At 36.8% G+C, this 27,910-nt stretch overlaps 1 protein-coding gene across 2 annotated transcripts in view; it reads right to left on the bottom strand.

Annotated features, from left to right (window-relative positions):
- Window positions 1–27,910, bottom strand: part of Kap-alpha3 (karyopherin alpha3) — a 212,977-nt gene that overhangs the window by 101,254 nt on the left and 83,813 nt on the right. For both annotated transcript variants that reach the window (XM_090413974.1, XM_090413973.1), the window contains exons 4-5: window positions 27,774–27,859; window positions 20,613–20,699 (exon numbers count right to left, since the gene is read on the bottom strand). In XM_090413974.1, the coding sequence (XP_090270100.1) occupies window positions 20,613–20,699; window positions 27,774–27,859 (173 nt within the window). The remainder of the gene's footprint in view (window positions 1–20,612; window positions 20,700–27,773; window positions 27,860–27,910) is intronic.

The raw sequence follows: 27,910 nt of genomic DNA, 5'->3' as shown, positions 1-27,910 counted from the left end.
TTTGTCCCATATGACTGGATGAATGGTACAGTTTTCGTCGTTAGCATTAGCAAAATTCAGGATGTGGTTCAGCAGAGCACTTGCTCTGGTTCTGCCATATGTAATGTCTCTTTTATGTTTCTCTAGACATAATTCAATGAATTTTTATGTCTGGCCAAAAAAAGGCATGTTGCAGTTGCACCAAATACAGTCAAGGCAGGGATATTCCAGGTTATGTTTTTGCTTGGGCATACTGGGCAAGGAATGGAGTTTAAGTAGAGTATTGAAAGAAGTCCAGATGTTATATTTTTTGAGAACTTTGGCAAAATGGACTGATATATGGTAGGAATATGTACCTTTTTCACTATTTCTATCTTCAACATGGCAAAGAGGTGGATTGAATAATAGTGTATTAACTGTTTGTTTTGAATAATCATTTTGCTGAAAGATTGTAAGAAGAAATTGAAGTTCTTTGTTAATATCTTCTTCTTCATAGAGGAAGGAGTGAGCACATTTGCCTAGTGTAGAAATAATGCCAAGTTTTTGAGGCAGATAGTGATGGGGCTGTGCATGGAGATATTTATTGGTGAGAGTGGGTTTCCTATAAATAGAGATTTTTAATTTCTCAGATAAACGAGTGAGTATGACATCTAGGAATGGAAGAGATCCATCAATCTCTAATTCTGTAGTAAATTGGAGTTTCAGGTGTTGACTGTTGAGATGGTCTAGGAAATTCTTTCAAGACTCAGGTCCATGACTCCAGATTAGGAAGATGTCATCTATATATCTTTATTACAATTTAGATTTCAATGAGAATGAAAAGACAGCTTTTCTTCAAAAGATTCCAAATATAAATTTGCCAGTATGGGTTATAAAGAATTGTCCTTGGCTAAACCAAAGTTCTGTTAGTAAATAGTGTCAAACTAGAAATAACCAGAATTAAGACAGTGGGTTAATAAAGACATTACTTTTTTGATAACATATTTTTAACAGTAAGAACTTCTTCTGTAGGCATATTCGTGAAGGGGGAAAATGACATTAAAACTAGCCATAATTTCTTCTTTTTGAATATGTAGGTTTTTGACCTTCGAAACAAAATCAACAGAGCTTTTGAGGAAAGAGGAGGTCGAGCGAAATAAGTATTGTAGGGATTTGACTAAATGCTTTGAGAGTTTATAAGTAGGTCAATCATTGCTTTCTGCAATTGGTTTCAGTGGAGTATGGGACAAATCAGAAAATATTTTTTAATGCTATGATGAACAGGAAAGAATTGTAGATTCTAAAGAAATCATCTCAACCAGAAACCAGTACATCTCAACACTAACCTCAGCTATAATCTGTCAGACTGTCATTGCATTGCTATCCAACTTAGGTGTTTCAAGAAATCTTGAATGCATGCACATGCTCAACAATGAAGAGATACAGAGAATGGCTTTAAACATTAATAAGTTAATGCTTTAATGTATAGATTTTCTCTTGCAATGTTTGTTGGTAGTTCCCTCATGTTATGCATTCGAACAAGTCTTCTAAGATGATGAAACTTGTACAGTTTATTTAAATTAAAATAGCATTTCTATTTCCCCCCCCCTCAACTTACAGTCATTTAATCTGTCTCAAAAATATATCTCTCAGCTGAGTAAATCAATTATATCATATCTCTAGCCTTTATGATGAGGCAACATACAGAAACATGAGAGACTTCCAAGACTTTGTGAAGAACTAGCCTAAACATTAACAGGTTATTGTTTCTCAAGCACTGTAAATTCCATGTCCTCTTCCCAAGATCCATTTCCTTAAGAGAAAACATTAAAACAGAATGTGCAAAGAATACATTTCATAGAGCTAAAAAGGAACTTCTGAATGAAAGAATTTATGATACAAAACATACCTTGGCACATTTATTTGCCCAGAAAGCTTCTTTATCTGCTACTATTGAACATACTTTAGACATCAACACTTGGAAACTTACCAAAGACGATCGTATCAGAAGCTTCCAAGATAACAACAAAATAACAACAAAATAAAATTGATTAAAAAAATTCAAAGCTCTAAAGCAAGAACAAGAAAAATCATCTAAATCAAAGTTTCAACTCTCTCCTGATAAAATTATTGTAAACAAATCCAGTTATAACCTTTCCAATGTTGAAAAGAATATTCTTAATAAAAGGCTTTAATCTGGTGATATCATCAAAATCCATTCCAAAGGAGCGGTTGCTTATTAAAATTGAAAAGTCTACCTCTTTCCTTCCTACTCAAGAAGCTAATTTATTCCGCATGGAATCCACTTTTATTATCAACAATGCAATACCCTCTCCAGACAATACTTTCCAGCAGAATGTCAAGCAATAAAAAAACTACAAAAAAATAAAAAAATAAAAAATTCTACCTGCAGATAAAGGTAGCTACAGAGTCATCCTGGATACTGAAGAATATAATAATAAAATGTTCCAATTATTACTAACAGATACTTACTCTATTTTTGACAGAGATCCAACTCGTGAAATTCATAACCATACAAACAACCTTCGAAGAACAACTACAGAGTTTTCTAGAAATATTTGATTGCCTCTTCATTCAGTTCATCCTTTAATCTCTTGATTATATGGATTATCAAAAATTCACAAAGAAAATACTCCACTGAGACCAATTGTAGAAGGCACTGATTCAGCTACTTATAAACTCTCAAAGTATTTAGCCAAATCCCAAAAATGCTTATTCAGCTCAAGCCCCTCTTTCCTCAAAAATTCTGTTGATTTTGCTTCAAGGGTCAAAAACCTAAATATTCAAAAAGAAGAAATGATGGCTAGTTTTAATGTCGTTTTCATCTTCACTAATTAAAAAAATAATCAGTTCCTACCCATTCCCCAGCCAACTCTTCAGAAGGATTTCAGAAATGCCATCACCATACGCTCTATATCCGTGGCATGTCAGAAAAAATAGCCAGATCCTTAAAAAAGTATAACCTCCACACAGTGTTTAAGCCCCAACGTAAACTTGCTACCCTTATCCATTCTACCAAACATCAGCTCCCTCCTCTCTTGGTGTCTGAAGTATATAAAGTACCCTATTCCTGCAAGCTGGCTTACTTCAGACAGACAGGAAGATCAGCAACCATCCGTTTAGAAGAACACAAATCATACATCTGCAATCATGACTATGATCAATCTGGCCTTGAAAACCATGTTTTGTATACAACCCACAGATCTCCTGAAGAAAAACTACCATGCTCCACCATAGTAAATTCAGAAAAGACTGTTTTTAGAATCTGTGGCAGCACTCAGAAATCAACCGAATTTAAATAATATGGTTGCGTAAAACTTCCCAAAATTTGGGAAACATTAATTAGAGAACCCACTTGACATGCTAGTTCACCTACAAACGCCAATAGAGGACACACCATCTAGAAAGGACCATACTAGGTGATGTGCCTTGAACCTTACTTCAATACTAAGTGAAACAAGAGGGCCTTAATCACCCACTTGTTTCACTTAGTACTGTGTTGTATTTGAGTGTCACAAAAGCTATTTGTAATCCCTGAAGATGTCTCAGTGACTTGAGACAAAATATTGGAAGTATTAAAATTAGTTTTAATTCTTTCCTAGTGCTGTAAATATTCCATTAAATCTCCAACATGATGTCATCACAGCACTTAAGACTCAACACATGGATTAGACTGTTAGCTGATTCTTGGAACAGTACTATATATACACGCATACACTATGTTGCCAAAAGTGTCCTGACACCACCAAAAGCCATATTATAACTATGAAATCCAAGTGAAAATGAGATTGACATATCAAATTCCTCTCCTGAACTGGTAGGTCCAAGAAACCGACAAATCAGATTGGCAAACTCCAAAGCTTGTTATCACAGTAAATCATAAGTTAGCCTTAGCAACCATTGCAGGCGACTTCCACACAAGCTCAGGAGCAGATGCCATTGACAGAACTATTTGCCCTTGGATTTCATGGTTATAATGTGGCCACAAGCCCTTCAATAACCTGCCAATGCATAACGACATTTGGGATGGTGCAAACAACACTGTCATTGGACTGTGGATCAACGGAAGAGGGTCCTGTGGAGCAATGAATCATGGATACTATCTGGCAATATGCTGGACTTGTCTAAGCCTGAACTTAGTGGTGGGCCTTAACTCTTCAGGATACTCTCCACTAAGTTCTGGCTGTAATAGCAGTGAAAGGAGGCCTGACCTACTATTGACAGCAATGCTGTAGCGAGGAGAAATGTAAACAGTTGCGATTCAGACACTTTTGGCAACAATGTGTGCATGCGTGCGTGTGTGCATATATGTGTGTGTGTGTATACAATCTAACAGTAATTGTCCACACAAACACCCTGTTATTTCCAGTTATGGAAATTCAAAGTTTGTTAATAACATAAAAACTGGTGTACAGATAGTAGGAAGCAGTATTTCAATGTAGCAGTTGAATACAGGTGGTATGGCAACATGACGTGAACTCAGTGACTTCAAGAGGAGTGCTGTCACATTGGTGGCATGCCAATGTGCTATTACTGCTTAACTGTTGTATCCAAAATCAACGGCTGGAGATGTGATCAACAAATGGATATGTTCTGGTATCACTAATGCAGAAAAACTCCCAGGGCAGCCACAGGAAATGACTGACTGGGACAGGAAGGTGTTGAAAGGGGTGGCACACAAAAACCAGCTGCAATTGACATGGACCATCTGTGATGAGTTCCAGAAACACCATGATGAGCATTAATACTGTACAAAAAATTCCATTTACTGGGTTTCATGGTAGAGCAACGGTACATAAGCTAAACATCACAACAAACAAGTTGACTCATCAGGCCTAGTTCAAAGAACGTGTGAACTGGATAATTAACCAGTGGAAAACAGTACTCTGGAGAGATGAATCAAGGTTCACCTGTTTCCAGTCTGATGATAGGGTGTGGAGGCAGCCTAGTGAATGCTTGTTACCACAGTGTGCTGTAATCACAACAAAGTTTGGTGATGGAAAAGTAATGGTGCGGGGGTGCATTCAGCTGGTCTGGAGTGGGATCACTGGTCGTTGTCCATGGTTCCAAGAAGGCAGCTCAGTACCTTGATATTCTGGATAATCAGGTACTGCCTACACTGTGAATTTTTTATGGAAAGGATCCATGTTACTATCAAGACGACAATACCCCATGCCACAAAGAAGCTGCATCTGTTATGGAATGGTACGAAGAGAGCTGCATCTGTTATGGAATGGTACGAAGAGATAGATGTTAAATGACTGCCCTGGCTTGCACAGAGTCCTGATCTCAATCCCATCGAACCCATGTGGGAAGGATTGGAATGGCGATTGAGGTCCAGAGCAGCATGTCTTGATCTATCGCTGAACTCAGTGCGGATTTGATTCCTTAAAGAGGAATGAAGGCAAATTCCACAGTTTATTATTAAAGTTCTTGCTTAATCCAGATGTATATAACAAATCAATTACCATGCTGTTCTTCCCCTCCCCACCTTTTTTAAAAAAGAAATTCAGGTATCAACCTGTTTGCCATCTATCTTACTAAGCAATTAGATAGTTCTTTGACACAATTAAATTACCAGAGGCACAACAATTATGAATATTTTCTTGCTATTAGTAATCTTCCTTGTCCATTATCACTGACTGTACATTTTATGCTGAACAGTGAAAATCATCTGCTACTTTGATATTCACAAACATCCACCAAATTTTCATTTGAACACTATATTTGTTGTTTAAGAGATGCTTGTGCCATGAGAGGTTTTAATTAACACAAAAAAAAATCCTTAAGAAATACAATTTAGTGGCTACTTTTCTTCCTATCAATAAATGGTTTCCATTTTCCAAAGATAAATGCTATAGCTCTACCTGGTGAAGTTCCTTGTGACTTTCACTTGGTTATACTATAAATTAAAGATGTCAAGAAATTATATTCTTGGTTTAATCCTTTATCCAAGTGTAAGCAAACAAAGTTTTCACCTGAAGTAACTTCAGGACAGGGCAACTTATAATCAAGTGAAAAAACTTCCAACATTTATTTCTAATCCAGAGTATTTTAGTAATAAGGTGTGACACCTGTTGGATACTCATATATGAAAATATAACTTCTGCAATACTTCAACTGTGGTATCACTTCTAGGTCTGGGTCCCACTGATGAGACTTCAATAAAGGTCAAAACCAGTATGGGAGGTGACACTTCCAATAAGTGATACGAAAGAGCAAAAAAGCAGGGTAGGGAGAGGTATTTGCTCACTTGCAAATATGGAAGTGAATATTATCAACGGGTCAAACGGGTTTAAGGGTCAAAGCTGTATAACTGAGAGGAGACCTCCACATAGCCTTTAAAGGAATGCGGAGAACCGACCAGGGCTTCTGACCTAACGTCCAATCCTCACCTTCTCGTGGTGAGGTATCTACCTGTTGGGTATCTACTTGGATACTGAACGGACGAGGATGGGCTGGCAATTTGGGATTTAGCCGACCAAATTGTATTCTTATTGGTTAAAACAAAATATAGAATGATGGTACAATAAAACAAAATTTCATGCCGGCTGGGGATTCGCCCGGTTAAACAAGCCCCCCGTTGTTTTCGTCAGGGAACCAGGGCGAACAGCGAAAAGTCAGCTACTGGAACAAATCTGAAAATAAACCCCAACTCAACATCACTAGAGTTGAAGATCGGTACTATCAACGTAAGAAGCCTGAATGGCAAAGAAATGGAGCTAGCTGAGGAATTAGATAAGTACCAGATCGACATAATAGGGGTGACTGAAACAAAAAAGACCAAAACTGGTGAGATCTTTCTGAGCAATAAATACAAAATGTTATATTCAGGCAATGACAATCAAGGAAAAGAAGGAGTAGCCATAGTATTCAACACAAAATACGAGGCTAATCTTCTTGAATGGCAGTCAGTCTCAAGTAGAGTAATGTGGGCAAATATGAGAATGGGGAACTGGACAATGAGACTTATTTGTGCCTATGGTCCCACAGAAGGTTCTACTAAGGTAGAAGTGGAGGAATTTTTTGAGGCTTTAGAAAAAGCAACTGACACAATGAAAAATTGGTCCTTGTTGGGGATCTAAATAGCAGAGTAGGAAATGATTGTGAGACATACAAAAATATTTTGGGAAAATTTGGAGAAAAGTGCAAAGCTAATAATAATGGCAAATCTCTGTTGGATTTCTGCTCAGGACATGGACTGGTTATTACTAACACCATGTTCCAACATAAAAATGTGCAAAAATTCACATGGAGAGAAGAGGCAAGGAATAAGAAAAGTCTCATTGACTATGTTATTGTTGATAGTGATGTTTTCTCCATGGTGCAGGACACCAGAGTGTACAGAGGATTTGAAATTGGAAGTGATCACTATTTAGTCTTGAGCAGGATAAAATTGAATTTCATATTGAAAAGAATAACGTGTAAGAAAGTTTTAAAGCGAATAAAAGTTGAGCAGCTCTCAGATGTGAGCTGTAGACTAAAATACACAAAGATTATTGAAGAAAAAATGAAAGAGTTTGGGAACAGGAATCAAACCTTGGAGATTCAGTGGCAAACTCTGAAGAAAACATTGATTGATTCAGCCAGAGAGGCATGTGGTGAAGTTGTCTGTAAGGATAAAAAATTCAGAACTCCCTGGTGGACACAGGAAGTTAAAGAGGCAGTGAAGGAAAAGAAGAAAGCATACCAAAAGTTCCTGTCAAATAAGTCAGCTTGTGCTCTTAGAGAATATAGAGACAAATGCAAGAATGCTAAACACTGTGTAAAACTAGCTAAACAAAAGTCATGGGAGGACTTTGGCAAGAATATAGAAAATAAATATCAAGAAGGTGGCAAAATATTCTGGAGGTTGTTGAAGAAGCTTAAGAATGGAGGAAAGAGTGCTATAAAAGGAATTAGAGATGATAAAGGTGACATGAAAACAGGAGAAAAAGATATCCTTGAAGTATGGAGTAATTACTTTGAAAAACTGCTAAATGAAACAAGCAGTGATGTCAGCACAGTGGTAAAAGACATTGACCAGGCATGCAGTCAGGAATACATATCCATACTTGAAGTAGAAAAAGCCATCAAAGGCTTGAAATGTGGAAAGGCAGCAGGAGTAGATGATATTCGACCAGAAATGCTGAAGTATGGTGGTATAAGAGTCTTACAGTGGCTGCGCTGCATAGTTCAGAAAGCCTGGACAGAGGGACGAATTCCCGATGATGGGAGTAGAGCTCTCATAGTATCCATATATAAAAAGGGAAATAAAACTGAATGTGAGAATTACAGAGGTATTTCCCTACTGAGTGTTCCTGGCAAGATCTATGCAAGTATACTTGAGAAACGGTTGAGAAGAATTGTGGAAGAAAAGCTTGGTGAAGAACAAGCTGGATTCAGGCCAAATAGAGGCTGTCAGGATCAGATCTTCACTTTACGACAAATAGTCGAGAAAGCATGGGAATATAACAAAGATCTGTATTTAAGTTTTGTCGATCTGGAAAAAGGCATATGACAAGGTGCCAAGAGAGAAGCTATTCAATACGCTGCAGTTATATGGTGTCAATGGGGCATTATATCAAACAATACTTAGTCTTTATTTGAGTTGTAAATCAGCAGTTAGAATTGAAGGAAGTACAGGAAGATGGTTTAATGTTAAATCTGGTGTGAGACAAGGATGTACATTATCCCCTCTGTTATTCATTATCGATATGGATCACACATTATGAAGGAAAGTGGTATTAAACATGATATCAAAATTGGAGATGTTAATGTCAGCTCTTTGCTTTATGCGGATGATGTTATACTTCTAAATAAATCTGCCTCAAGTCTGCAAGATTCTCTGACTAAATTGAACAGCTGTTGTAATAGATATGGTATGAAGGTCAGCAATAAAAAGACAAAGACAATGAAAATAGGCAGAATCATTGAAAATGTCAACTGTGTTGTGAATGGAGAACCTGTGGAACAAATAAAACATTTCAGCTATTTAGGCACGATTTTTAGTGAAGATGGTAAATTAAATATAGAAATAGACAACAGAATCAGCAAAGCTGGTATGGTGGGAAGTCAATTGAATAAATTCATATGGAATAAGAGAGAAATTAGTCAGAACACTAAATTAGCTGTATACAAGACAGTGTTCAAACCAGTTTTAACTTATGGATCCGAGAGCTGGGTCAGAAGTAAAACACTTGAGCAAAGACTAGAGACCACAGATATGAGAGTCCTGAGAAAGATTATAGGCGTGAACAGATGGCATCAATGGCAGTATCATATTAAAAACGGGGATATCAGGAAAGAACTTGGCATTGTCAGCATCCAGGAATGCGTTAGCAGAGCTAATCTCAGGTGGTATGGTCACTTAAACAGAATGGGCGAGGAAAGATTAGCAAAACAAGTGTTCTCTGCCAGGTTGGCAGCAAAACGACCCAGAGGAAGACCAAGATATAGGTGGATTGATATGGTACAAAGTGCCTTAGACGATAGAAATATAAGATCTGATAATGTTGGAGTGATGACAAGTAACAGGCTGATTTGGAGGAAAATTGTAGATAGGAAATTAATAATGATGTAATTTTTTTTTTCATGTAGTACTACCATATCCTGTACACCCCTTGAGGGTACATGGCAGCAATTTGATGATGATGATGATATTATCAACGAAGTAAATGAGAGTGGAGGTACAACACAATCAGGGAAATGGGAGGAGTCAGGGTGGACGGGCAGACACTTTATGAAACATGCAGATGCTGAATTCAGAGGTGAATGTGTAGGCGGGGAAACACAGATTGAGATGGCCCGGGATGGGTGGGGAGAGTTTAGGTGTGAGGAAAGTTGTAGAATTGGTAATAATATAGAGGAAGTGACTGGGGAAGGTATTGAAGAGTCACATCGTAGGAGTGACGTTTGTAGGACTTGTAGAAGCAGTAATCATTCCTTATGTTTATTCACGGGGTGCTTAAGGGTCAAAGCTGTATAACTGAGAGGAGACCTCCACATAGCCTTTAAAGGAATGTGAATAACCGACCAGGGCTTCTGATCTAATGTCCAATCCTCACCTTCTCGTGCTGCACCCTGTTGGGTATCTACTTTGATACTGAACGAACGAGGATGGGCTGGCAATTTGGGATTTAGCCGACCAAATTGTATTCTTATTGGTTAAACCAAAATATAGAATGATGGTACAACTTGACAAAATTTCATGCCAGCTAGGGTATCGCCCGGTTAAACAAGGCCCCCGTTGTTTTCGCCAGGGAACCAGGGCGAACAGCAAAAAGTCAGTTACTGGAACAAATCTGAAAAAAAAAACCCCAACTCGACATCACCAGAGTTAAAGATCGGTACTATCAACATAAGAAGCCAGAATGGCAAAGAAATGGAGCTAGCTGAAGAATTAGATAAGTACAGATCGACATAATAGGGATGACTGAAACAAAAAAGACAAAAACTGGTGAGATCTTTCTGAGCAATAAATACAAAATGTTATATTCAGGCAATGACAATCAAGGAAAAGGAGTAGCAGCCATAGTATTCAACACAAAATACCAAGCTAATCTTCTTGAATGGCAGTCAGTCTCAAGTAGAGTAATGTGGGCAAATATGAGAATGGGGAACTGGACAATGAAACTTATTTGTGCCAATGGTCCCACAGAAGGTTCTACTAAGGTAGAAGTGGAGGAATTTTTTGAGACTTTAGAAAAAAAAGCAACTGACACAACGAAAAAGGAAAAGTTGGTCCTTATTGGGGATCTAAATAGCAGAGTACGAAATGATTGTCAGACATACAAAAATATTTTGGGAAAATTTGGAGAAAAGAGCAAAGCTAATAATAATGGCAAATATCTGTTGGATTTCTGCTCAGGACATGGCTTGGTTATTACTAACACCGTGTTCCAACATAAAAATGTGCACAAATTCACATGGAGAGAAGAGGCTAGGAATAAGAAAAGTCTCATTGACTATGTTATTGTTGATAGTGATGTTTTCTCCCTGGTGCAGGACACCAGTGTACAGAGGATTTGAAATTGGAAGCGATCACTATTTAGTCTTGAGCAGGATAAAATTGAATTTCATATTGAAAAGAATAACGTGTAAGAAAGTTTTAAAGCAAATAAAAGTTGAGCAGCTCTCAGATGTCAACTGTAGACTAAAATACACAAAGATTATTGAAGAAAAAAATGAAAGAGTTTGAGAACAGGAATCAAACCTTGGAGATTCCGTGGCAAACTGAAAAAAACATTGATTCTTCCAGAGAGGCATGTGGTGAGGTCGTCTGAAAGGATAAAAAAATCAGAATTCCCTGGTGGACACAGGAAGTTAAAGAGGTAGTGAAGGAAAAGAAGAAAGCATATCAAAAGTTCCTGTCAAATAAGTCAGCTTGTGTCTTAGAGAATACAGAGACAAATGCAAGAATGCTAAACACTGTGTAAAACTAGCGAAACAAAAGTCATGGGAGGACTTTGGCAAGAATATAGAAAATAAATACCAAGAAGGTGGCAAAATATTCTAGAGGTTGTTGAAGAAGCTTAGGAATGGAGGAAAGAGTTCTGTAAAAGGAGTTAGAGATGATAAAGGTGACATGAAAATGGGAGAAAAAGATATCCTTGAAGTATGGAGTAATTACTTTGAAAAACTGCTAAATGAAACAAGCAGTGATGATAGCACAGTGGTAAAAAACACTGATCAGGCATATAGTCAGGAATACATATCCATACTTGAAGTAGAAAAAGCCATCAAAGGCTTGACGTGGAAAGGCAGCATGAGTAGATGATAATCGACCAGAAATGCGGAAGTATGGTGGTATAAGAGTCTTACAGTGGCTGCACTGCATAGTTCAGAAAGCCTGGACAGAGGGACTAATTCCCGATGATTGGAGTAGAGCTCTCATAGTACCCATATATAAAAAGAGAAATAAAACTGAATGTGAGAATTACAGAGGTATTTCCGTACTGAGTGTTCCTGGCAAGATCTATTGCAAGAATACTTGAGAAACGGTTGAGAAGAATTGTGGAAGAAAAGCTTGGTGAAGAACAAGCTGGATTCAGGCCAAATAGAGGCTGTCAGGTTCAGATCTTCACTTTACAACAAATAGTCGAGAAAGCATGGGAATATAACAGAGATCTGTGTTTAAGTTTTGTCGATTTGGAAAAGGCATATGAGCTATTCAATATGCTACAGTTATATGGTGTCAATGAGCCATTATATCAAGCAATACTTAGTCTTTATTTGAGTTGTAAGTCAGAAGTTAGAATTGAAGGAAGTACAGGAAGATGGTTTAATGTTAAATCTGGTGTGAGACAAGGATGTACATTATCCCCTCTATTATTCATTATCTATATGGATCACATTATGAAGGAAAGTGGTATTAAACATGATATCAGAATTGGAGACGTTAATGTCAGCTCTTTGCTTTATGCGGACGATGTTATACTTCTAAATAAATCGCTACAAATTTGCAAGATTTCCTAACTAAATTGAATAACTACTGTAATAGATATGGTATGAAGGTCAGCATTAAAAAGACAATGAAAATGAAAATAGGTAGAATTGTTGAAAATGTCAACTGTGTTGTGAATGGAGAACCTGTGGAACAAGTAAAACATTTCAGCTACTTAGGCACAATTTTTATTGAAGATGGTAAATTAAATATAGAAATAGACAACAGAATCAGCAAAGCTGGTATAATCGGAAGTTAACTGAATAAATTCATATGGAATAAGAGAGAAATTAGTCGGAACACTAAATTAGCTGTATACAAGACAGTGTTCAAACCAGTTTTAACTTATGGATCTGAGCTGGGTCAGAAGTAAAACACTTGACCAAAGACCACGGGTATGAGAGTCCTGAGAAAGATTAGGGGGATGAACAGATGGCATCAATGGCAATATCATATTAAAAATGAGGACATTAGGAAAGAACTTGACATTGTCAGCATCCAGGAAGATGTTAGCAGAGCTAATCTCAGGTGGTATGGTCACTTAAACAGAATGGGCAAAGAAAGATTAGCAAAACAAGTGTTCTATGCCAGGTTGGCAGGAAAACGACCCAAAGGAAGACCAAGATATAGGTGGATTGATACGGTACAAAGTGCCTTATACGATAGAAATATAAGATCTGATAATGTTGGAGTCTTGACAAGTAACAGACTGATTTGGAGGAAAATTGTAGATAGGAAGTTAGTAATGAGGTAATTTTTTTTCATGTAGTACTATCATATCCTGTACACCCCTTGAGGGTACATGGCAGGAATTTGATGATGTTTATTTTATTCACTATTTCTAGAAGTAATCGAAATAAGGGGAACAAAATTGTTGCTTTGCTCGCCCCAAAATTGTTGGTATAAGTGAGACGTGGTTAGATGACAATGACATCCTGACAGGAATAGAGATGAACGGATATGATACGTTTCATGACGATAGACAGGAAAGAAAGGGAGGAAGAATACTGTTAATGGTAGCAGATGAGTTGTGCCCATCTAAGGGGGATTTGCAAGGTGCAAATAGTGGTCACAGTTTCACGGCAGTATGGTGTGAGGTAGAAGTAAACAGGATGAAATATTTAGTTGGGTGTTGCTATAGACCTGTTAATATGGAGGGTAATGAGAAGGAAACGTATAGGCAAATTGGCCTAGCTAGCAAGAAATGAGTTATTGTTATTGGCGACTTTAATTATCGTAATACAGACTGGAAGCAAGAGACTGCATCTGGGGTAAAGAAAATGAATTTTTGGAGTTTTCGAAAGACAATTACCTTAGGCAGCATATAACGGAGGGTGCACGAGGATCAAGAGTATTGGATTTGATCATCTCATCAGATGATGTTATTATAAATGAGGTGTCAAATCTTCCACCAGTTGGTGAAAGTGACCACGAGGTGATCACTTGCAGGGTGACCAGTCATTCGAGGACATTTGTTAGAAAGGGATATATGTGGAATTATAAGACTGGTAATTACGAAAAGTTCAGGAAACAGCTTGCAATAATAAATTGGAAAGAGGAACTGGATGGAAAGGATATCAATGCTGCTCGGGCCATACTCGAGAACTATTTGGTGGAGGAAATATCAGAGTGTATTCCAAAGGTTAACAGGATAAATAGAGTAGGTGTAAAATGAATGAATCAAGAGATAAGGTATGCAATCTGGAAGAAGAAGGTATTATGGAAGAAACACAAAATGAGTATTTATAACAACCAGTTGCATGAGAAGTACAAAGAGCAGGCGAGGAAGGTGACTTGCTTGATAAGTGAAGCAAAAATGCAGTATGAGCAGCAGTTAGCTAAAGTGGCCAAAAAAATCCTATGGAGTTTTTTCGATATGTGGGCAGTAGAAGAAAGAATGATTATGATAGGATGGGATTGATTAGTGAAAATGGAGGAATGATAACTGCTGCAGAAGATATAGTTGAGATATTTAGTGAGCAATTTATAAAGGTATTTCATTCTTGTGAATGTGATATCATGCAGAACTTGAAAGCAGTGGGAAAGAAGGAGGAGGAACTGTTAGTAAGTGAACAGGAGGTATATGAGGAATTGCATAGACTTTATGTAAATAAGGATGTGGGACTTGATGCTATTTCACCACATATTTTGAGGGAATGTGCCGGAGAGTTAACAACAGCTTTTGCATATCTTTTCAACATGAGTCTTTCACTGGGTCAAGTTCCAAAAGAGTGGAAAGAGGGTAAAATTGTTCCAATTCATAAGGGAGGTGATAAGAGTAAGGCTTTGAATTATAGACCAGTCTGTGTGTCTGGAGTTGTGGTTAAGGTATTAGAGAAGTTAGTTAGGACTAAGATTCTGAATTGGGTTGACAACAGAAAAATACTCTTTGGCGGCCAGCATGGATTTACTAAAGGAAGATCGTGCTTTAGCAATCTGCTTACTTTTTATAATAAAGTAACAATTACATTGGATAAGGGTGTTGCATATACAGTGGTATAGTTAGATTTTGCAAAGGCGTTTGATAAATTGCCACGTGACAAGCGGGTAACTAAATTGGAACGGATGGGGCTGAACAGTAGATTAGTTCGCTGAATTGGCGATTGGCTGTCTGATAGGTATCAGCCAGTTGTCTATGGAAGAGTGATATCCCAGAAGAGGAAAGTTACTAGCGTGTACCTCAAGGGGTCTGTTTTGATTCCATTGCTGTTTAATTTGTATGTAAATGATATTTGGAGAGGTCCGAATGGTGATATGCAGTTATTTGCAGATGATGAAAAGTTGGGGAGAGCTATTAGGACTAGAGCGAATGCTGTAGCTTTGCAAGAGGACTTTAATACACTGGCTGAATGGGTAAATGAGTGGGGATGTCAATTCAATGTTTCAAAGTGTAAGGTTTTGAAATTTGGGAAGCAGGGATGGCATGTAAAGTACACAATTGGTGGAAATATCTTGGAAGAGGTAGAGGAGATGAGAGATCTGGGAGTGATTGTAGACAAGGACCTAAAATTTCGGGGACATGTTACTAAAATTGTGATGACAACACAGAGGATAATGGGAATGATGCAGAGGACACTGACTTGTAGAATTAAAGATGTTATGGTTCTTTTGTATAAGATCTTGATCAGGCCACATATGGATTGCAGTGCACAGATCTGGTCACTTGGTTTTCAAAAAGATGAAAATGCGTTGGAAAAATTTCAGAGGCTATTGACTAAGGTGGTTTCTGGTCTCTGGAATGTAGAGTATGAAGACAGATTGACAAAATGCAATTTGCACAAATTGGTGGAGATAGGAGGAGGTGGGGGGATATGATCAAGACATGTAAGCTGTTAAGAGGTTATTACCAGATTAATGTCAGGGAGGTTTTGCACAGAATGGGTGAAGATAGCAGGAGAACAAGAGGTCAGAGGTCATCCCTGGACGCTGAATAAGGAGGGCGTGAGCAAGGAAGTGAGGAGCAGGTTTTTTGCATGGAGAGTGGTGAGTGATTGGAATACATTGCCCGAGAGTGTGGCGAGCACAGAGACAGTGAATATATTTAAGGCACGGTATGATCAACTGTGTGTATAACAGTGGACCTCCCACGATGAGTCTTTGACTCTGGAGGTTTTTATAATAATAATAATAATAATAATAATAATAATAATAATAATAATAATGCATAGCATTATACATGTCCGTAAGGATATGTGCTTTGCATTATAGGATACTAAGGCAAGTGATGTGAAGTCATCAGCTTCTGTATACAAGTTGCCCTGTACCGAAGTTACTTCAGGCACAAACTTTGTTTGCTTACACTTGGATTACCTTGATGGACCTGTGTTTCACTCAGGATTTCTACATGAGTGCAGGTCACAAAGATGCCTCCAACGATCTCGATCCTCTCTCTTCCATGTTATACCCATTGATTTCACTAGTGGATCTTCCCATCTTGTAGGTGGTGTTCCTGGTTTTCTCTTTATTCTTGGTTGCCAGTTGAGTATTCTATATGTCCATCTGTTATCCCTGAGTCTCGCTATGTGACCTGCCCATCTCATCTTGCTTTCATAAACTGCAGTTACCACATCTTTTATGCCTGATGTCTTTCTTAGTTCCATGTTTCTAACATGCTCCATTTTGCTGATGTTACAAATCCTATGTTCTATTGCACGCTGAGTTATTCTGAGTCTCTTCTTCATTTCTTGTCGTGTATGTGAGTGATGGATGTATGTCACTATTAAATAGTTTTGCCTTTGCAGAGATGTCAAGATTTGGATCAGTAAGTGTTTCTTTTAGTCTGCTGAATGATAGCCATGCAGCTTTCTTTTTGCCAGTTCTTCAGATACACTTGGATAAAGGATAAAAACTTGGAAAATATGATTAATCCAAGAATATAATTTCTTGGCATTGTTAATTTATAGTATAACCAAGCAGAAAAACTTCTAAAATTTATCTGTAATCCAGAGTATTTTAGTAATAAGGTGTGACACGTTTTGGTTATTCATATATGGAAATATGACTTCTGAAATATTTCAACCTTCATATCACCTCTGGGTTTGGCTCCCAATGATGGACTTCAAATAAAAGTCAAAACTGGTCTGGGTAGTGACCCTTCCCATAATGCATAGCATTATACATGTCTGTAAGGATGTGCTTTGCATTATGGGATACTAAGGCACACACACACACTTAATCACTCTTTATATTCTTTGTGTAAGTGATTACTACCATTATTCATCTTATACTGCTGCCTCTAAAGTGCCTTCTTCCAGATTTCATGCTTAAACCCTTCATTTATCCATTTTACACCCGCCTTATTCAGCCTTTTGACCTCCGGAATGCATTCACACATTGATGCTGTTATATACTTCTTTGCTAGTTCTCAAGCAGCATTTATTTTCTTACCACTCAACTCCTCATTCCATGCCATAGATCCAAGCTGTCTCCTAAGCTTCCCATTATCACTGGCCTTGTACTTCCATATAGCCTTACTTCACAGAAGTCTTCATATAGCTAGCCACAAGCCTTGTGATCACATTATAATCCCTTTGACCAACTAGAGGAAAGTGCAAAATCCCAACCCCAATCACAATTACACTGTCTGACAAAATGATCAGATCCAAAACTCTCGATTATCGCATACCCTCCTTTACATGCTGCCTGAGATAGATGTCTCTCAGTTCACTTTATAAGTCTATAACCAGTCCTACCTCAAGCCACTTGTTGGTTGTGATTTTCCCACACTGAGGAAATATTGCAATATTAATTATTCGTTAGCTATTAAAAAAAGAACTACTGATGTGTAATTAGAATAAGACGAACATATCTTAGAGAGAGGCAGTCACTTTGATTAAAGTTTGGACAGTGTAGTAAGGCCTCAGCACTTTCTCTAGACAAACATTCAAATTTATGTTGACATCGATGAAGAAGCGTGTTTCAGCCCATAGGATATATTGAAGTATCTATTTAGTACTGTGCCAAGCCAGATTTCTCAGATTTATTGTTGCTAATATAAGATAGGTGTTCTTGTATTCTCTTTTCTAATGAGCATCCGGTTTGTCCAATCAGGTAGAGCTATATTTATCTTTGGAAGATGGAAACCATTTATTGATAGGAAGAAAAGTAGCTACTAAATTGTATTTCTTAAGAATTTTTTTTCGTGTTAATTAAAAGAAACCTCTCATGGCATAAGCATCTCTTAAACAACAAATACAGTGTTCAAATGAAAATTTGGTGGATGTTTGTGAATATCAAAGTAGCCGATGATTTTCACTGTTCAACATAAAATGTATAGTCAGTGATAATGGACAAGGAAGATTACTAATAGCAAGAAAATATTCATAATTGTTGTGCCTCTGGTAATCTAATTGTCAAAGAGCTAGTTAATTGCTTAGTAAGATAGATAGAAAATAGGTTGATACCTCAATTTCTTTTTTTTTTTAAAAAAGGGGGGGGGGGAAAGAGAGAACAGCATCATAAACTTTGGATATGAGCATATAAAATATAGTGAACTATCAATTATGCAAGGACAGTGGGAAACTGATTTTTAAGTCAGTCAACTTGAGTACAATTAAGCAAACACATATATACACTATCTACCAATAATTGTCTGGCCACTTTAGCAGGCAAACCCTAAAATCAAAGCCAAAGGTGATCAAAGCCACCTTTGGCTTTGATCACCTCCTACACCCTTTGAGGGAGGCTTTCCACCCATGTGCAGCAGGCATCAGGTGGAATTTGTCTCCATTCCTCCATCAAAGCAGCACTGAGTTCGCTGATACATAGAGGACATGCACTGGACCTCAATCGCCATTCCAATTTGTCCCACATGTATTCAATGGGATTGAGGTCAGGACTCTCTGCAAGGCAGGGCAGTCATTTAACACCCATCTCTTCATACCATTCCATAACAGCTGCAGCTTTGTGGCATGGGACATTGTCGTCTTGATAGTAACACAGGTCTGTTCCATAAAAACTTCACAGTGCAAGCAACACCTGAATATCCAGAATATCAAGGTACTGAGCTTCCTTCATGGAACCACGGATGATGACCAGTGAATCCCACTCTAAACCAGCTGAATGTACCCAACACCATTACTTTTCCATCAAACTTTACTGTGAGTACAACACACTGTGGTAACAAGCATTCACCAGGTTGCCTCCACACACATCCTGCCATCAGACTGGAAACAGGTGAACCTTGATTCATCGTTCCAGAGTACCGAACACTCTGGAGCAATGAACCACTGGTCAATTATCCAGTTCACACATTCTTTGAACCAGGCCAGACAAGTTTCCTTGTTTGTTGTGATGTTTAGCTTATGTATCATTGCTCTTCTGTGGAAACCCAGTAAATGGGGTTTTTTGTACAGTATTAGTGCTCATCATGGTGTTACTGGTGCTCTGGAACTCATCACAGATGGTCCATGTCGACTGTAGCTGGTTTTTGTGTGCTACCCATTTTAACACTCTCCTGTCCCAGTCAGTCATTTTCTGTAGCTGCCCTGGCAGTTTTTCTGCATTAGTGATACTAGAACATATTAATTTGTTGATCACATCTCCAACCGTTGATTTTGGATGGAGCAGTTAAAAGGCAATAGTACATATGAGCATGCCACCAACGTGACAGCCCATGATGGCACTTCTCTTGAAGTCACGAAGTTCACGGCATGTTGCCACACCACCTGTATTCAACTGCTACATTGAAATACTGTTTCCTACTATCTGTACACCAGTTTTTATGTTATTAACAAACCTGTAATGTTCCATAACTTCAAATAACAGGAGGTGTATGGACAATTATTGGTAGATTGTGTGTGTGTGTGTGTGTGTACACACACACACATACCCAGAAAAAATAGCCAGGTCATTAAAAAAAAGTATAACTTCCACACAGCTTTAAGCCCCACCGTAAGCTTGCTACCCTTAATCCGTTTTACCAAAAATCAGCTCCCTCCTCTCTCAGTGCCTGGAGATATAAAGCACTCTGTTTTTGAAAGCTGATTTACTGTGGACAGACAGCTAGATCAGCAACCATCCATTTAGAAGAACATAAATCATACATCATGACTATGGTCAATCTGGCCTTGCAGACCATGTTTTGGATAGAATCCACAGATTCTATCCAAAACATGGATAGAATCTGTGGATTTACCATGCTTCCCCATAGTAAATTCAAAAAGGCCAGTTTTAGAATCTGCAATGGCACTCAGAAATCAACCGAAGTTAAATAAATATGGATGCATAAAACTTCCCAAAATTTGGGAAACATTAATTATCAGAGATCCCACTCTACATTCTAGGCCACCTACAAATGCCCATAGAGTGCACACCACCTAGACAGGACTTTAGAGTCAGTCATGTGTTTCACTTAGTATTATGTTATATTTGAATGTGTGTTACAAGATTTATTTGTAATCCCTGAAGATGTCTCAGTGACTAAGACAAAATATTGGAAGCATTAAAATTAGTTTTAATCATTTCCTAGTCGTATAAAAGATTCCATTAAACCTCCAACATGATGTACTAACAGTCTAATCTATTCAAGAAACTAAATGAGAGTTTAATTATTGAAAGGTTGAATAACTGAAAGTTCGCTACATGGCAGCTATTATAACATGTACCATCTTTAATCTTCCTCCCTACTATATTAAAACAAAAATTCATTTTGTTTTAAAATCTTAAAATAAAATTCACCGATTTTAAAACATTTTAAAACAAAACTCACCAATGATATTGCCTAAGGCCCACACTGCCTGTTCACAAACATTCTGATGTGGTGATCGTAGGAGTTCCAGAAACAAAGGAACAGCACCTGCAGATATAAAAAACTTTTTAAGAAAAACATGATGACCCGATAAAATTAATGAACTTAAACTCAAGACATTTTACCCTATAAATATACAGTAAAATAACAACTTTATGATTTAAAAATGCTTAATAGGTGATTTGCTTTTAATAATTTGCAGAGATACCAGACTGTAGATGTAATGAAAGGCTTAGGTGTTAGCAATTATTCACAAAAGTATGAACAATGACAGAACAAAATAATTCATTAAGCTACTAATATTTTGTTGGATTTCTAATCCAGCATCTTTAAGCACAAATTACAAGTGAAATCGAAAAGAACTGGTGTCCTATTATGATTTCTTCTTGGAACCAGATAAAAGGAAATTATTAATTCAATAAAGTCAGACTTAGACTCACTGTCACCCATATCTTGAGGTTATTGAGATAAGGGGGAAATGTTTCATAACTGATGATAATTGTAAAGTAATGACTTTGTGCAGCAATGTTGTTTTCTTTCATTTAATCCTGTGTGATTGGATATCCAGAGCATAGTATGGCAGTACTGATTTGCCATACCGATTATAGCAAATGTAATTTCAATGTTCTTCAAGGTGAATGTGAACAGACCCACCACTCTACGCACTTCAGAATGCTTAAGTGGATGATGCTTATCCTCTGCAGAATAGATCATAATGCTAACTGGATGTGTTGTGAAAGAAGCACGGAGATTATATTTACAGACAACTTTAGCTATCTTTTATCCCTTATATCTGCTCCAGATATAAGGGATAAAAATGGTTTATTGCATTCTTGTATTAGGTGTAGCAAAGATAACCAAAGACACCTGTGGCAAGAGCCATGTCATAACAAACAACTCTGTCTCCATGTTAGAATAAATGATGGTGTGACTGCTGAGGTAAGTATCTTCCAGCAGTTGTAAGATTTTCCATAAACAGAAAAGGATAATGAACTACTAAGATGATATGAGTCTAGGAAGAGAAGGGAAGTGTTTGTTTCTTTACTATTAATAAGTATTCAATTCAAAGAGCAAGCATTAAAAAAAAATGCATCTAATTTGTCTAGGTATGAGGTCAGATAGCAAACACATCATCTATATAGCATAGCCAGACTGGTGAATTGTATAGCAGTGTTAAAAAACTAAAAACATGCCATGTTAACCCACTCTCCCTCAATGATATATGGGATCTGAAAAATTCACAAAAACCTGATATCCCTGCCTTCATACATTATAGCATAGACAGCTCACCTACAAACCTGTCAAACAGCAAAATCAGTTTTCCTCTTTATGGGCAAATATTTCTCCTTCATTAAAAATTCTATTCACTACAAAACTTTAATGAAAATATATAATCAATTAGATGGGACGGCAATGCTCCACTCCAGACAATTTATACATATATATTATTATTATTATTATTATTGTTCCGGGAAACTCCAAGGAGTCGACAGACTCATCGAGGGAGACCCTAACATCATGTCAAGAACAACTATTCAACATTCACACAGTATCTATCATACCTTGCCTTGAACTCATTCACGGTCGTAGCACCCACAACAGACTCTGGAAGCTTATTCCACTCATTTACCACTCTCCAAGTAAACCTAGCTCTAACACCCTTGTCAACCACGCTCTTGCCCAGCTTCCATGCATGGCCCCTAGTCCTCCCACCACCAGTCATATTTTCAAAAATATCTTCTGGATCAATCTTATAAAAACCCTTCAGTAATTTGAATGTCTCAATCATATCACCCCTCCTTCGCCTATCATCCAATTTCTGCAACCCACAAATCTTCAACCTATTCTCATAAGGTTCATTCCACAGACCTGCTATCATCTTGGTCACTCGTCTCTGGACCCTCTCCACTTCCTCCCCATCACGAAGAAACCCTGATGCCCATAGCTGGGCACAGAAGTCCAGATGGGGTCTTATCAAGGCTCGATACAGAGGAACAACAACTTGTTCGTCTCTGCATGTTAAAGTATTTTTCAGAAGCCAAGTGATTTGATGAGCTGTTTTAGTTACTTTTGCAATGTGCCCCCTAAACTTCAATTCCCTATCCACCAACACTCCCAAATCCCTGGCCTCATCAATCTCCTGGATTATGGTTCCACCAATATAGAACATCTTAAAAACCAAGCTCAATACTGTACACACAAATCAACAGTCTATGGATGCATTTGCTGATTGGTCACACTGGCCAAGACATTAAATGCATCTAAACAGTCAACATCATCCAAAAATATACTTTACAACAGGAAAAGAAGTAAACAACTGTCTTCCCTACTGAGACACACTGGTTATATACCTTCCAAATGGTTCATTATATTTTTATGCTTATTGAAAACATAAGGGCACCAGAAAGTACTCCCACCACCACCATCCACCTCAAAACACTTATACAAAGAGTCAGGCAATTCGTTCCAATGACACAGCCCTTGTTACAAAACTCAGTTATCTCTGCAACACTTTTTAGCCATTTTGCAACACTACCCTTATAAAACAGACAAAATATTGTACCTCCCCCCTCTTTAATGGCACACAAAATTGCAACAAATCTATTTTCATCCCTTTTATATCCACGATACTTTTGAAAAGATACGTAAAGTACTCCATAAACATAATCTCCATGCCACTTTCACACAACACATACAGCTAGTAACTTTCACCCATTTTGCAGAGCACAATGCTTCAACCACTTACACATCTTGTAGTGCATAGTTCCATATAGATGCAACTTGGGATATTTTGCACAGATCTGATAATCTCTGCAAGATATCCTTGATGAACATGAAAAACTGGATCTGCCATCATATGGTAAGTCAGATGGTATGGTAAGATCCTTTAGATGCTTGATCACACATGATTAAATAGAAAAAGACAAAAAGTGCTGCACATAAGTTTGTCAGAAGTCTGAGACCATTTTTTATGATAGAATCGTCATCAACCAAAAAATGTTCTCCTCAGCTAAATATGAATGCTACATTAACTTGCCAAAGATCTAGAAGTCAGTCTAAGACAACGTAGCTTGACTTCATTGAATTAATAATCTCCTTTCATCCAAACCTCTAGAGCAGTGGTTCTTAATTGGTGTTCCACGAACTGGTTACAAGTGTTCTGTTGGCAAAAGATGTCACATGACACAGTTCCAATATCATTGGCTACTCTGATCCTAACAACTGAAGACTGCTATGCACGCTGACTTCTAAACCAATAGAATATCGTTTATAGGTCATGTGTTTACAGGAAGGAGCATCTCTTTTACAGTCATTCAGCGATGTATATTAGGTTTGTATATTGTCTAACATCACAATATTGCACAGTTCATTTTTAATGTGTATCAATGATGAATAACATAAGCCAAAACTGCCAAAAAATTGGATTGGAAATACACCCAGACAAAACAAGATGGATGAAAAACAAAAACTGTAAAGATCATATAATCACTCTAGAATCTCGCACCATTGAAAAAGTTGAAGAATACATCTATCTTGGCCAGTCCATAAACATGAATAATGATATATTCATTTTTATGGACTTAATAACAACTCAACATGCAATAGAAAGAAGAATATGCAATATAAACAAAATAGACCACATAAGACACACAGAAATCAGGAAGAAGTCTGGACTCACAGACATAATAAAAGCAATCTACAACAGCAAAAGAAGATGAGCAGGACATCTCGCCCGAATGAGACAACAGATGGACAGTCAGAGTTACAAACTGGTATCCGAGAGATACCAAAAGAAAACCTGGAAGACCAGCCTTGAGGTGGGAAGACCCAATGATTAAGAAAGTCGGAAGAAAATGGAGAAGAAAGGCCCAAGACAGGAATAGCTGGACTCTTTACGACCCGCAGTCATGGAGAAATCCTGACTGAAATCACAGGTCCATCAAGGTAATACTAAAAAGACTAGGGACCACAGATATGAGAGTCCTGAGAAAGATTAAGGGCATCGTCAGATGACATAAATGGCAATATTATATTAAAAACAAGGATATTAGGAAAGAACTTGACATTGTTAGCACTCAGGAGTGTGTTAGCAGAACTAATCTCAGGTGGTATGGTCACTTAAACAGAATGGGAGAGGAAAGATTAGCAAAACATGTGCTCTGCCAGGTGGGCAGGAAAAGACCCAGAAATAGGTGGATTGATACACTAAAAAGTGCCACAGAAGACAGAAATATAAGACCTGATAATATTGGAGTCTTGACATTTAACAGACTGATTTGGAGGAAAATTGTTGATAGGAAGGTAGTAATGATGTAAGTTCATGTAGTACTATCATAATATCTTATACACCCTTTGAGGGTACATGTGAGGAATTTGATGATGAAAAAGACACTTCAGTTGTTCAAATATTTTAGAATGTCGTTTTTTTTTTTTTTTTTTTTTTTTTTTTTTTTTTTTTTTTTTTTTTGAAAAGCAGTTAAAGGTGTGTTTTTTTCCTTCTATAATGAAAAGTGAAATTAAGAAACAAGAATGAAGTTTACAAAAACAACAGAAAATGTTCAACACTAACAGTGGAGTCACACTATCTTTTCATGACGTCATGTCAATAATGATCTGGTCTATGGCTTATCTTTGGCAAGGTAATTGTTTTTCAAACTTTTCTAGCTGTGGCCTACTTGTATGAAGTATATAACTAAGCAGCCCACTAGAGCAACAGACCACACTTTGAGAAAGTCTGTTTTAGGTATATAATTCTATCCAAGTTAATTCATGTAATAAATTGTGAAAATAAGCTTACATCAATACTACTTATACATTACTACTGCATAGCTACTTAACTCCTTAACGTACCAATTAAAAATCAGAAAGTGGTTGTTTTTTTGCCAATTTTTTGGGCGAGGGTGATTTGCTGGATCAAATTCATCATTATTTGAAAAATAATGATGAATTTGTGCAAACGCAAACGAAAAAGCCAATACACGCCGTTGGCAACTTTTCTCAGCTGAAAGAAAATAGACACAAGATTGTCTAGCATCTATATTTGGTTGTATTTATATGTAAAACCAAAATTCAAAATCAATTTTGGTGCAATAAACAAAAGACGTGTCACAGACGTCTTTGTATGTTAAGGGGTTAAGGGTTAAAGAGAATGCTGGGAGAATAAAAAGAACATGTCTTTTTAAATTAATAATAACCTGGATAACTCACCAGTAGCAAGTGGATTTCTGGAGCTCTGGTTATATCCATAGTATATATTTCCCTATTAGTACTATGAATCAACTGATGACATGTTCCTTTTCTTAATGATTTTTAATTTAGCTTTCAACTAATATGTTTTTTCTTTCTTTCCTTTTTTTTTTTTTAATGGAATGCAAAAATTGATGACAAATAACTTAAACTACAATATATATTAATTGACTTGGTTTAATGACATGTTTAAAATTAAATGTTTAATATAAATACATGTTTAATATTATTAAATTAATAATAACCTGGATAACTCACCAGTAGCAAAGGGGATTTCTGGAGCCCTGGTTATATCCATAGTATATATTTCCCTATTAGTACTATGAATCAACTGATGACATGTTCCTTTTCTTAATGATTTTTAATTTAGCTTTCAACTAATATGTTTTTTTGCAATAAACAAAAGACGTGTCACAGACGTCTTTGTATGTTAAGGGGTTAAGGGTTAAAGAGAATGCTGGGAGAATAAAAAGAACATGTCTTTTTAAATTAATAATAACCTGGATAACTCACCAGTAGCAAGTGGATTTCTGGAGCTCTGGTTATATCCATAGTATATATTTCCCTATTAGTACTATGAATCAACTGATGACATGTTCCTTTTCTTAATGATTTTTAATTTAGCTTTCAACTAATATGTTTTTTCTTTCTTTCCTTTTTTTTTTTTTTAATGGAATGCAAAAATTGATGACAAATAACTTAAACTACAATATATATTAATTGACTTGGTTTAATGACATGTTTAAAATTAAATGTTTAATATAAATACATGTTTAATATTATTAAATTAATAATAACCTGGATAACTCACCAGTAGCAAAGGGGATTTCTGGAGCCCTGGTTATATCCATAGTATATATTTCCCTATTAGTACTATGAATCAACTGATGACATGTTCCTTTTCTTAATGATTTTTAATTTAGCTTTCAACTAATATGTTTTTTCTTTCTTTCCTTTTTTTTTTTTTTTAACGGAATGCAAAAATTGATGACAAATATCTTAAACTACAATATATATTAATTGACTTGGTTTAATGACATGTTTAAAATTATTAACTGACTTAAACACCGAGAAAAAATATAAGAGATTTAATAAGGTTTCACTACTAGTTTCATCAGAAATGCCGACTTCGTCAGGTGAATACAGTACCATGGAGAAAACAATATCTTAAAAATATATTGTACTTTAGACAGACACAGAGTTTACAACAAGTAGTAGTTGTGTTTGAAATTGAGTCCGAGCATCAGTTCTGGCGTGAAGCACTTTGCGTGTGAATGATATCATGAGTACACCAAAACTGGATTACAGCGCTATGTGAATCGGGTAGGCTGTAACTGAGATTGCTGTTTAGATGGGCAGGATCGAGAGATATTTCTTTGGATTCCAAGATATGTTTTTCTAATTCATCGGACATTTATGGATGTTTGAAGTTAAGTTCAAAACTTCTGTTGCTCCTAAAAAGAAGCAGGCAAAATAGCCATAAATATAATATTGTTAAGAGGAGTAACATGGGAGTTTTCCCAGAAATAATATCCATAATTTAAGATATTGTTTTCTCCATGGTACTGTATTCACCTGACAAAGTTGGCATTTCTGATGAAACTAGTAGTGAAACCTTATTAAATCTCTTATATTTTTTTTCTTGGTGTTTAAGTCAGTTAATAATTTTAAACACACACACACACACACACAACATCAAATTACCCCTCCCAAAAAAATAAGTAAACTGACACATTGATACTAACAAGCCAGCAATATTGAAAAGGCTTGATATACTAAATTAATTTAAAAAAAAAAAAAAAAGAAGTAGTAGGAATGGTATCATAATAAAATGCTCTAATGATAAAATATGTGCAGATTAGCAGTATAACTCACCTGCACTAACAACTGCTTGTGTTTGTTGTGAAGTACCAGATGCTATATTTGTCAGTGCCCAAGCTGCTTCAAACTGTAGAGAAGGGCTAGGGAAAAAAGTCTGGATTAAAAATACAGAAAAAAGTTTTATAAGACCA

The sequence above is a fragment of the Typopeltis vanoorti genome, chromosome 24 (genome assembly GCF_054136105.1).
Source record: "Typopeltis vanoorti isolate ZY-2024b chromosome 24, IOZ_Tvanoo_1.0, whole genome shotgun sequence".
Taxonomy (NCBI): domain Eukaryota; kingdom Metazoa; phylum Arthropoda; class Arachnida; order Uropygi; family Thelyphonidae; genus Typopeltis; species Typopeltis vanoorti.
Note: the sequence above shows the minus strand (reverse complement) of the source record. Positions and strands in the feature narration are given on the sequence as shown.